We start from the raw sequence: 13,116 nt of genomic DNA, 5'->3' as shown, positions 1-13,116 counted from the left end.
TCCCGAAAAGCCGCAGGCCTTTTGATGATCAGAATCCATTGTTACATCAGTTTGGGCCTAAAAAGAGAGCGAGCGAGAAAAAAAGAAAGAGCAATGAGTAACCTCGATACGAAACAGCCTTTGCCCTAATTAATGGAAATGTAGATTTTATTTGCCTCCGTATTAATAAGTTTATGAAAGCGCTTCAAAACACACACATTTTCGAACGCTAATGGACTGATTAAAACTGATGGCTTCGCATATAGAAATAACAATAATTATACCGTTAATGCTGTTCGTTGGCGCAAGTTATTGTAGGGAGCTTTTCTTTTTTGTTTTCATTTAAAAAATTTTTTTTGTTTCCTCGAATTATTCACTTCATGATTTTTTTTGTTATTTACTTAGTTTTTCTTCTTCTTTGTAAATTGACAAACAAAATATTTGGGGAACTTGCTCTCTGTCAACTTCTCAGACAAGGAATGGAAGCTAAATTTGAGACGAATTTTCAATACCCATCAAATCAAACTGTATATTCGTAAGCCTCTATATGTAAATTAATTGATCCGTTTCTTGAATCAAATTATATGTCAATACTTTCTATGATAGGTTCACAGATATTCACTTCGCTCATTCTATTCAGATTCAGTACCATTCTCTTATGTGTTAAGGCCTTTAAGTTTGCATTGCTCTGGTTCAGGAACAAATACGCTAAGCTTTAGCTTTCCCATCCTTTTTTTGAGTTTATGAAAATTGCTACAGAGCTTTGTAACCAGGGAAATACCCGCTTTTAGCTAAATGGATTCGCGCTGCGAAGGAAAGAAGAACGTTCTTGCAGTGAGTACTTCAAAATGCTTTGCAATAATTCTAATGTCGGCATTTTGAGAAATATTTTTGTGCATTTCGTTTGAAATCGCTCGCGTTTTTATTGCGTTCAACCGATTAAGTGATTGATTTCGACTTGTATGGATTTACCCCACATTGTAATGAGAAATTGTAATAATACCCGGAGAGGTAACCTCATGCATTTCAGACAATAATTTAAATGGAATAAAAAGGGGGTTTTTATGGCATTTTTGATAAGACAAAAATCTGATTTTTTGCTTGATTTCAGCTAAAATCACGCAAACATTCCGAGGTAGCTTTAGCGGCATAAATAGATTTATTACATCCCACATCGGGCATGTTAACTGTTTACCCGGGTGAGTGCAAAACCAAGAAGAACTTGTGATGTAATCCTATTTCATTATATCAATCAACTTGGAGCCATTTTCTGGGAAGATTTAAGCATGTCTGTCCGGTTGTCCGCCCATTTAATTTAATGTCTTCAACTTACAGATCACAGTCATGCAAGAAATTTCATATGCTAAAATGTTTTAACCAAAAGACATATTCTACTGAAAACGAATTGAATCGGAATATATTTACGTCCACACCTATTCTATTTCTTAACAAAAACCGCCGGAGAAGACCGTATTGGTATTATTATGTGTATATGCAGAAAATTTGAATAGGAGGACACCTTTTCTTGTAACTCCCTTTCCATAGAAATAATCTTAAAAAAAATCACGCTTCTTAAGGCGACGCGGTCTTATTGTTGGTATTTTATGAGAGAAATTGATTGAAAACAACGATTTTTGACATTGCACTAAACTTAGACAAACATACCTTGCGAATTATTTCGCATCCAAGGGTTCTTTGCACAAAAAGTAAACAAAAGTACGCGAACTGGTGTAGGGTAGTGTTTACTGATTCGATTTTTTGTTTTTGTTTTTTTTAATTTGCTGAAGACGTTCTTACAAATTACCTAAAAAGTTGAATGAGAAGTAGCGAAAATTAACTCAATCTTAATGGGAAAGTCTTACTTTTATTTATTATAATTAAAATTAATTTGTAAAAATTATATGCTTTCCAAGTTGTCCACTTTCAAATAGTTTCTATTAAATACCTCAATATAAGCAAAATTGATTAAATGATTTTTTTTATGATGATCACTGTTCCTCAATTTCAAGTTCACGTATAATTTCAGCAATTTTTGCACGTGCTCTCAACTTCCAACTACTGCTAAGGGATTATTCAATTACGGGTGCAAAGCTAAGTAGAAATTTTTCATTTGAAACTTGGTCAACGCTGGCAACGGGAGTAATTATGCTTCCCTTTGATGTTGAAATATCTGGCGAAAAGGACTTTTCGTTGGCGCCTGCTAGGCGAGCATCTTGTCTGTGTTATGAAGGAAACAATTGGAAATAGTAAAGTTTTCGACTACATTAGTCGAAATTTCGAGTGTCCTTCAATGGGAAGCCCTGCGTGAAAATTGTGCATTTATATAAAAATAATGTGTAATATTTGTTGTACTATTAAGAAAACAAATGATTGACAAACTGTCTTGGGTGAAGTCGTGGAGGCTATCTAACCACCATCCTTGACCAACCATAGCGATCTCATTTGTTTTTATTGTGCAATGTTACATACTTCGGTTTTTTTATTGTTTGCTGTCGTTACCGTTTGCCGTTTCTCAAACTGTGACCGCAATAGCAACGGGATTATCACGAATAATACCTAATATGGCTCTAATAGATATTGAGTATGATGCCTACGTTCATTAAGAAGAACATTTCTTCCAACGAACTTTTAAATAACGGTATTCCTTACAAGCATTTGGTCCGTTGCTTATGCCGTACATTACTATCATTATGTATATATATATATAAACTGGGCTTTGGTCAATTTTATGAAACAAAAACATAAAATTGGGTTCCGATCTTTGATTTCTATTATAGCTAAAGTTACTTTATTATAAATTTAATTATTCAAATATAATGATATTTGAACAAACGAATTGAATTACATAATGAGTTTTCACCCTTGTTCAGTTTCCATTTCATGTATAATTTTAGCTATTTTTACGCGTGCTCTCCATTTCTGATTAGTGGAAAGGCCTTCTATTACAGGAGCAAAAGCAAGCAGAAAACTTTCAGTGGAGTTTTCCTTAGTATTAGTTAATTGCCGCCCAACATTTGCATTCGAAGGGTATATGCTATCATTTGATGTTGCAATGTCTTTGAAGTCACTTGATGAGGATGAACGCCTACTTTCGCTTGATGTAACAGTTGTAGCTTTATCTGAAAGCATTTTCGTTTTACCACTGGTGCGTTTGCTACCACTTGGCGCGAGATAATCTTTACGATCGATTGTTGTAGCTTTATCAGCCAATGTCTTTTTACTTTCACTCGATGTGGGAAAGCCTTTGCGGGCAGCAGTAGCAATCTTTTCTAAAACTCTTTTCCTTTTTTCATTTTTATAATCATTTGATGATAAAAGGGAAAGATTGTTAATGATGTTGTTAGTTTTACGTAAAATATTTTTCCCTTCTGCCTTCTTGCTATGCTTTGATGTGGAAGACTTTGTGCTGCCAATAAAGATAGCCCGTCCTATAAGTTTTCTCTCCTCTCCCTTTTTACTGTTGTTAAATATGGTAGAATCTTTATTATCCGCTGATATTCTTTTTCTTTCTCCATTTTTGTGGCCTGACTTTAGAAGCCTTTTACCTTCTGTATCAGTTACTTTTTCTGAAGTTTTTTTCTGCACCCCTCCCGTTTTTCTTTCGTTTAATGCGGTGAAAGCTGTGTAATCAGTATTAGTAGCTTTATTCAAAAATATTTTTTTTTCTTCCTGTTTGATGGCATTTCCATTTTCCTTCTTCGCCACAGTGGGCAAAATACGACTCATAGTTAGTTAGAATGTTTGAATAGTTTGTTAGAATGTTGGAACTCAACAGCAAACTTGAAAATGCAAACAAAGAAATCCAATCTGCTAAGAAGAAAATAAAAAGAAGATTTATTCAAACCATCAAATCCATGTCCGCGCTTATGAAAATGTGGCAGTCAACAATTTTTACATTTTCAAAAGCGAAGGGATTACTTGACACTTACTTCTCTATACATGGAAAATGGAAACAAAGATGACTTGACCATCAATACCTTGAATCCGGGGGGGCAGGGATCTTTTTTGGTTTCATTTACAAAATTTTTCGTTTTTCAAATTATTTACTTCATGATTTTTTCCTGTTTACAAGTTCAAGCTTTTTTAGTTGTAAACTAACAACAAAATTTTTGCTTTGCTACGTCATATGTCAAATTTTGGACAAGAACAGACGACAGTTTACTTGTCAAAACATCAATATGAAATCGCCGTTTGAATGCATTTCAACATGGGCAGCAGCTCTCAGAGTCTCAGAGACCTTCGTGCCATGACTAATGGAACAGGAATAGAACGGGATACTACAGGATTTTGTAAAAAGACCTATTTATTCGATGAAAAATCGAATGGAAGCTGTTATTCAACCTAAGGACGATAATAGCTTATATTAATAAAAGTTTCTGTACCAGTAGAGGAGAGTTATACAAACACAAGAGCACAAGAGTAAAATTATACAATCATGATTACTTTATTTAAATGTTCGATTTAATGTAGATCACGAAGTTCAGTATCGAATCAGAATCGTTTTCTGAACCATTAAATGGTGAGAAGTAAGATTTTCTATAATTAATTCTCTAATTCTAATTTTTAACACTTTATCACGAACAAAGGTGAACAGCATTAAGATCTTTGAAATTAATTATCCTAAACTTATGTTTTTGGCCCCGTGTGATACAAGGACTCACAAGAAATGTTCGCCTTTACATGGAAACAATGAAAGTAAAAGTAGCTAAATAATAAATAAATAATAAAATTATAAAACATTTCTTATCGAAGATTGACGTACAGTTAAACATTTGTTTATATGCAAACAAAGAACTGTCAAAATTAATCATTTGATACCCGCAGGTAATATTATTTGTCAAAGTCGGAGAGAAATTTTCAGTATAAGCGCAGCGTAGGAGTAATCATCCGCCAAACATATAAAGATGTTTTACATTAATTCTTTTACGTACAATATCGTAAATGTTGTAATTAAATGTTTTCATAAATGCATTAAGAAAATATTCAAACTCAAATGTTGTTCTTTTGTGACAAAATCCATTTGAATTAATTTACTATGCACACACACGCTTACACACACGCTTTATGTTTACTGACGAAATGCAAAATATCGAATAAAATTCCATTTGGATGAGGAAACAATTGGATGATTTAGGGAGTGAACGAGACATACATTAAACTTGTATTTCGTAACGGAATTTTGACATTGCAATCGAATTGAAGTTTATGTACATTTGTTGTATTGTGTGAGCTATGTATAAAGTTTTAATCGAAAATGATTGTTGTGCAAATTTCGTTTGATCGAAAACAATTCTTACATAATGCATTTAACTACATTGCTGAATTTGACAACAATCTTGGATTCAAACAACTGATGAGACAGACTTCAATTTGCATTCAATAAAATTACTACGGAAAATGGCAGTAAGCAAAAAAATTATGCAAACCACGAAGAAAGACAAGGAACGTTTCCATGAAATGAACAATGATGCAATCACAAGTGTATCTTGTTCCTTAGGAGATTCGTAAATCGTATCAGGGCGGTTGGCTAGAATTTTTAATAGAAGATGTTTTAAAATACCAAAGCTATTTGAAACCGTCTATCTTTTATAAAGGGAAGAGAAAGGCGTTTTCACCAATTTTAACTTGCTTGTATATCTTTTAAATTAAACGCCATAGTCAAATCATTCTTCGATGTTGGTCTAAGCACATATGTTCTATCTAATTTGTTGGCCATATCTATACATATAATGTAGATGTAGTAAATTTCGCAATGTAGTACTTATCATGACTAGCCTTTTGTAGTATACGAGTGCAGACTATTCATGACGCTTTCGCATGCCAGTAAATATGTAATTATTAAGGTGTAACGTTACTTTGCAAATTTTTTTTATACTTTTAAACTAAAATATTTAAAAATGGGATCGAAGACATCCTAAAAATGTGTATCCCGCACTATGTTACTAGTATCATTCTGCAAATAAACAGTGTGGCGAAAACCTGGCATCCCTCTTTCCTATAGATTATTTTTTAGCTGGCAATGCTGTTAACTCCCACGCCTTAAGACACTTGCCCTTTCAGATTCAGTTATAAGCTTCTATCTATCATTTCAGGAAAAGTCTTCTGCTATGTCTCCTTTGAGCAACGTGTTTTTCAGTTTTAAAATCAAACATTCCATTTCATCTTTCATAAAACTAAACTTAAAGCACCCACTACGTTGGCAATAAATACAACGAAAACTGCAGTATTTGTTGCTCCTAACATTTTGGAAAATGATTTCACGGCTGATCTGCAGACTTTGTTTTTTCAACAGTTCAAAGATCATTATCGCCAATTTGTTCAATGTTTGTGTTTTTATTTATTTTATTATCAAGCAAGAAATCATTTTTATTGCTTTTTACATATCTTAAGATATTTTTTGAAATCCCGGACTTGCAGCACACGTAACTTTAGTTACTCAAAGCACAATTTATCTCCTGCTCTTTAGTGGAATTAAATTCGTTCTTCTTAGCATTCTTTAAGGAAATTTTAGGATTTTGTTCGCACAATAAATAATAATAAGATCAAAACTGAAATAGCGTAGATTCTTCAGCAATCCTCTAAGAAAATATTCTTCTTCGAGTCAGCAAATCAATAACTGAGCTTCAATTAGGGATAAATCTAATTGACTCAAAAACGTAAAAATTAATAAAATAGCTTTAGGAAAGAAACAGATCGCTGCCGAAAATTAAACTTCCAACTCCTTCTTCTTTGTTTTTGAACAAAACAACAATCGAAAATTCGCTGAGATATGTAAATAAATTTCTAATCTAATGATTCAGGACAGTTACCACCTGAAGATTAAAAAAACACCAAAAAAAATGATTACCATTAAAAACACAATCATGTATTATGAAAGCAATTTAATTTTCACTTAATCTTTTTGTGAAATCCGAAAATGTTCCCCAACAAATCAATCAAAATTGAATTCATTTGACATGATTTCTAGAGAATCGCTGTATTTTTCATGTTTTATATGCATTATACGTACATTACATTCTTATCTAATTGACAAAATTAACTTTTTTGCAAAAATGACAAAAGGTTTTTGTTTTCAAGGTTTATGTTCCATTCTATTCTGTTCCAAATTATACCGCCACTGCTGCATAAAAAGCGGCGGGTTTTAAAGCTTTTGATTTTCGTATTGCTAAGGCAAAAGTAATCAGTTATTGCTTATGTTCAATGGAGAGATTGCAGGTCGAAGTAAAATCGGTTAATAATAGTATAGAATATTCCTTATAAGAGAATGTTCGTCGAAATCTTTTCAAATGTATAATCATTTGTCGTCGCAGTACAATCAATTGACTTTAATGTAATTGTTTTTGCATTAACGCTTTTGTTACAATATTAACGAAAAGTGGTCGAGATAAATTTTATTTTTTTTCCACTTGATCTTACGATAAATAGAAACATCGAGAATATATTTGTAATAATTGTTAAGCAGTTTCTGTGCAGCATCAATTTAAAAATATCATGTGAGTGTTATTTTAACTGTTTAAATATAGCTTTCGTATTTGGAAATTATTTCATTGAATTCAAAATGTATTTCTAATATTTCAATAAAGCAACACAAATGCGATTTTTATAATTCATTGTGACGGCGGGTTAAAATATTGAATGGCGGCAAGGGAAGCAAGCATTGACAAGTGGGAGAAATGTGCTCTTAAAGGTTGTCCAGATCGGAGTTATTTATTTGAAAAATCACCTGTTAAATGGAATTCGTGTCGTAATGACCAAGTTCCTTTAAATTCACCCATTCAAAAACGTTTAGAACAATTGCAGGCCACACTTAAAATGAATCCATGGCAATCTTCAATCAATTATATCACACAAGGATCATGGTGCCAGAATGAAATAGAAGCAGAGAATGGTTTTTTAAGTTTGACTTCCTCCGCACCATCAGAATCAATTAAAAAAATTGAAGAAACGACTGGAACGGCTGCGCCGAAAAGTGCACAAAAACGTAAATCTTCAACGCAGGATCCCACAATATTAAGGCCTGCAAAAGTATTACGAACTGAGACGACCCAAAAAACATCTACAAATTATCAAACCAAAGCATCGGAACATTCGTGTAAAACAACTTTATCGTGCCTCGGTAAAAGTTTTGCAAATAAAATAAAGCAATCTTGCCAAACGAAAATTGCTTCTGGCGCAAGGAAAACTGTACAGTTCAGCAATGCAAATGAAGACAATAATAATAATCTAGTTGTGGATAAAGTAATAGCACATCCAAATAAAACATATAAAGCCTTGAAAAGATTGAATGAAAAAAAATTTTCAAAATCGCTGCATGGGGTTCGTAACCCCGCAGCGATTGTCGGCTATGAGAAAGCGTCTGCGAATAAACGTTTGGCGAATTTAAAAGAATTCTTGCAACAACGAGCAGCAGGCGGGAAAGGTCCAGCTCCATTGAAGGTCTGGGATATTAATTGCAATACCCGCAATAATTGCAATGAATTCTTTGCAACAACATCCACGCATAGAGAAGAACCCACGGATTGGGAATCTGTAGAAAATATAGAACGCGAAAAAAGGCAGGAAGATGTTTCGTACGCTGGCCAAAGGATGATATCACCGAGGAAAGAGGATATTACTACGTTTAAAATGGGAACTAAGGGGGACGTATACGATACCATGAATGAAAATCTGTTGCGTATATCTGCCGATGGAAAAAAAATTGACAATAAATGGTTAAACAAATACTATTACTTCGTGTTGGATACGAATGTACTCTTACGGGATATAAGCTTTGTTGAAGCCACTCTTAAGATGAAATTTTGCGATACCCAAGGGTCGGTTTTATTTATCCCTTATTGTGTGCTACATGAATTAGACAAATTAAAGCAAAGATCTGGCGCTCAAAGGGGAGTAAAAATTTTAGCTATACGCGCCATTAAATTCTTGAATGAAAAATTTCAAAGTAAATCGCCGCACTTGCAAGCGCAATGTGCCATTGATGAGTGTCAGTATATGATAAAAATCTCTTCACCTGACGACAGCATTATCAACTCTTGTTTACAAGTGATGCTACATATACCAAACACAATTTTACTGACCGAAGATGTTAACTTAAGAAACAAAGCAATTTCTAATAACATTCCAGTGTCTACCAAGTCAGATTTATTAGCCAAACCCTGCGACAAGGCAAGGCAAGTAACGCTAAAAAATCCTGATTGATTTTCGTAGCGTAGATATATGCACACATGCACATATATATATATGTGTATATTTACATATATGCTCCTGTTTTTACTTCTTTTTCTTTCTACTTACATATTTTTAACTTCACATATTTTTACTATTTTTTAATTTTTAATGAAAATTACAAACAATAGTAAGTTTACATTAGATTCAAAAGAACTTTAGCCTACAGTTTAAGTGAAAAGTTGAAGTGAGAAAACTATATATTTAACTTATATGCTCATAAAGTAAACGATCCTGGACGATCGATTAATCGAAAGCTTAAGTTGAGTAACATATTTTAACAAATTTAACAATGACAGACCTTTGGAGCTACTTGCATATCGAATTTTATGGGAAATGATCACATATGTCATCACTTATATCAAATGATTCAGATTCACTTTCTGAAACTTAGCTGTCCGACTGCCTTTGCGGTTTCTGTGCAGGCATTTTTGTGTTCAACCTAGACGTCGCAATTTTCGAGATATTTTGATATCTTGTGAAATTTGCCACAAGTGTGAACGCTGTTGAAAATGCGTTTAGTCGGATCATTTTAAACCTATCCCACAAATCAAACCCTATTTTGAAAAAGTCATACGAAAAAATGTACTTTTTTCAATATTTCTCGATAAAAATCGGAGAAAAGTAATATGTTGCCTTTTACCTTTCACAGCAGGGGTTAGTTTTTAGTATATTATGACGGTAACTGGTGCAAAATAGTAATTTGTATTTACGGTCTTATATATAAGTTTGATCTAATTTTATATATATTTTTTCTTTTTTTTGAGCTCCTCCCTATAAAAAGGTTCTCATGAAGAGTAAACCGTTATATTGTAAGGAGCTCTACTTTTGTATTTTATTATATTTATGGATATTATAGCGTTTAGTATTAATTACATACAGCATATAATTTGTTACAAACACAAGAAGAAGAATTATGTTATCCGAATTGGCGTATTTAATAAACGTCTTTGACTATTTAATCGTTTTAATTTTTTTTTATACTCTACACAGCTTGGGGTACAGAGTATACTAACTATGCCTATGTACCAGAAGGGCTTAAGATAGACCCAACTTTCATTATAACGATTGATTCAGAATTACTTTCGGGAAGATCTAAGCTTGTCTGTCGTTCAGATGTCTGCGCTGCTTGTATAACCTACGAGTCGCAATTTTTGAAATATTTTGATGAGCTTTGATCCAAAGACGAAAGCTATTCTTAATGGTTCGGATTGGTCGACTTTTTCGAACTTTCTTTCTTTGAAAAGCCGTAATATGAAAAATAATTGCAATTTTCTCCCCAAAAGTCCCGAGTAATTGTATTTCGACATTCTAAATTGATATGAAAAACGTGGTTCGCCTGAAGTAATTTTTTGACTTCCCTCTTAGATAAACCCTCCTACGAAAACCGAATCTTTATACAGCCAAAAAAATCTAATTTTCAATATTTCATGGTGACAATTGATTCGTAATAATAAAAAGACAAAGAAATCAAACTTACATAATTTGACGTAGGTTAGATATCACTTCGCAGGAAATGTAAATTTTTTATGATGAAAATTGTTTGGTGATAGTAATTGGGCATAAAAATGAAGTGAGCCAAATTTGAATCAAATGGGTCCGTTTCTTCGATTCGATTCCATATAAGATTTCTCATGAATAGAAAGTTCCAAAAAAAAAAAAAGTTTAAATTTTTAATATTTATTGATGGAAATTGATCCGCTGTAGTAATTGAGAAAGAAAATTGACTGTAGGGAATTTGGATCAGAGAGGTCTATTTGTTAGACCCCGACATATATAGGGGCTATCATGAAAAGCAACCTTTCATATGCACAGAAGGTTTAATTTCTAGTTTTTTATGGCAGGAACTGAAAAATAAGATTTTTTGGATGTAAATTAGGTTTGTTAAATTTGGATCACGCCGTATGATGTCTATGGGTATCCTCCGATATGCGGGCTTTCATGGAAAGAATGCCTGTGGATGCGAATAATGTGTAAATTTTATTATCTTATCGCCAAAATGAGTGACTAATTATACTAAGCGCAATGTTGTAGGATATCTAATGGCTTGTCTTGCCCAACTATACATACTCGTTTGATGTATGAAGCGGGGGAAAAAAACACTGCTGAATTTCTGCTTATATTAAAACGTAGAATATCGAATTACTTTGCTAAAATCCTTCCTAAGCGCGTATTTGTCACAATGTGTTAAACGGTTATTGCAGTAATTAGAATGTAAGGATGCTGTGGTTTATAAGCATATAATAAAAGAGTGGAAGAGTGGAGAGATGTGAAAAATTGTGCCGTTACTACATACATAAAGATACTGGAGCAATAAAGCGTTGTAGCATTATCAAGACGAACTCTCATACCTTTAGTTTTAAATTAACTGCAGAGAGAGCAGTCGTATGCAAATTTGTATACCAGTGTTTTGAAAATGTTCTTTTTATACTCTACACTAATATTGGCATAGGGCATATTAGGTTTGCGTAGATGCATGTGACAGAGAGAAGGGCTTAAGACGGGTTTACATTTTATTAGGCCGATCGATTCAAGGCCATTTTCTGAACTGATTTAAACTGGCGGCAAATTTTGGTCAAAACACGAAACAGTTTCGGAAATGAATTGAATCGAACTAGTTGGACCTTCCTTACCCAGATAAGATATTATTTTGAAAACGTAGTTGTATGAAAAAAATTGCAATTTTCAAAATTTCTCGATAAAAATCGGTTAGTGGTATTTCTTCGTAATAAATTGATTTGAAAAATTTGCTTCGAATAGGCCTCTCTTTCCCCTTTCCTAAGAATGGAAGCCTTTATAAAGCATATGTTTTATGATGAAAGTTCCCCCATGTCAGAATTTTACATATAATTTAATTGTACCACAAGATCGGTCTTGCGGCCCCCACTTTATATAAGCGTTCGAGCAAACTTTCACTTTTAGTAATTTTTGATGAAAGCGAATGAACAATAATACGATCTTTGAAAAGAAAATTAATTTTGCTAAATTTAGACCGCATTGATGAACATTTTCGAGTTGTTCCTAGATAAGGACCCCCAGGAAAATAATGCTTTTACATAGAAGCAATATCTAATTTCTGGCATTTCATCATGAAAATATATGAAGGATAGTATTAGGCCAAGTAGTTTAGGGTATCGAATAGTGGGTCTTGCCTACCCATAGTGTTTTCACTTGTTTGAATTCCTATTGTTATGACAAGAATGAGAGCAACACATCACTAGCCGATTGTCATACTGATGTCACTTAATTTCCCAAGTTGCATTTAAAACAAAATTCCAAACATCACTCTTTTCGTGTGCATAATACAAAAATACAAGCATAACAAGTCCCTAAGCAATTTTGCACATGTGAGACATAACTTTATATTGCATCGCTCAGTCAGTATGTGCTAAACAATTTTTGGCTGAAATACAAAATTGCCTAAAAAACTATTCGATCATTTGCATAACGAATGTTTGCTTTACGCTTCGTTTATAATATGCTCGTCTCATTAACACGGCAACAGTATATGAAATTGATATATGAGGTGTTTGCAAAAATTTTGATCAGCGACTTCCACAGGTGAAAATGATAAAGAAATGGGAAATACCAGTGTACATAACGAATGAATTCGATGGTTTTGACCATCCTCTACATAAACTAACAGTATTCCATATATTATTATTGGTTTATTATATAGTCAATCGTTCGAGCAATGAATTAATTAATAGTAGGGTTCCTTAAAGACTAACTTAACTAATATGACCTTGTGTGCACGCAAACCTCTTTATTTTATTGTAAAAAAAGAAAGAAAGAAGGGACTTCTTCCTACGAACACTTTTATGTACGAAAATGTAAGTCTTAACTTTTTCCTCTTCGTCGACCATGTGTCGACATTCTCCATGACTATATTTCTTATACTAACTACTATGT

The 13,116-nt window shown here is 33.2% G+C and overlaps 1 protein-coding gene across 1 annotated transcript; it reads left to right on the top strand.

Annotated features, from left to right (window-relative positions):
• The first annotated feature begins 7,192 nt into the window (after window positions 1–7,192).
• Window positions 7,193–10,071, top strand: LOC119633553 (transcriptional protein SWT1-like). The gene is made up of 2 exons (XM_038027161.1): window positions 7,193–7,472; window positions 7,563–10,071. The coding sequence occupies exon 2, from the start codon at window positions 7,615–7,617 to the stop codon at window positions 9,175–9,177; it is 1,563 nt and encodes a 520-aa protein (XP_037883089.1). The 5' UTR covers window positions 7,193–7,472; window positions 7,563–7,614; the 3' UTR covers window positions 9,178–10,071.
• The last annotated feature ends 3,045 nt before the right edge of the window (window positions 10,072–13,116 follow it).

The sequence above is a fragment of the Glossina fuscipes genome, unplaced genomic scaffold (genome assembly GCF_014805625.2).
Source record: "Glossina fuscipes isolate IAEA_lab_2018 unplaced genomic scaffold, Yale_Gfus_2 2, whole genome shotgun sequence".
In the NCBI taxonomy this organism is placed as follows: domain Eukaryota; kingdom Metazoa; phylum Arthropoda; class Insecta; order Diptera; family Glossinidae; genus Glossina; species Glossina fuscipes.
The sequence above is the reverse complement of the archived record's forward strand: the minus strand, read 5'-3'. Positions and strand labels throughout refer to the sequence as shown.

Bases quoted from the DNA above. Each gene is read 5' to 3' on its own strand.
- LOC119633553 (XM_038027161.1), top strand. From the start codon at position 7,615: ATGGCGGCAAGGGAAGCAAGCATTGACAAGTGGGAGAAATGTGCTCTT.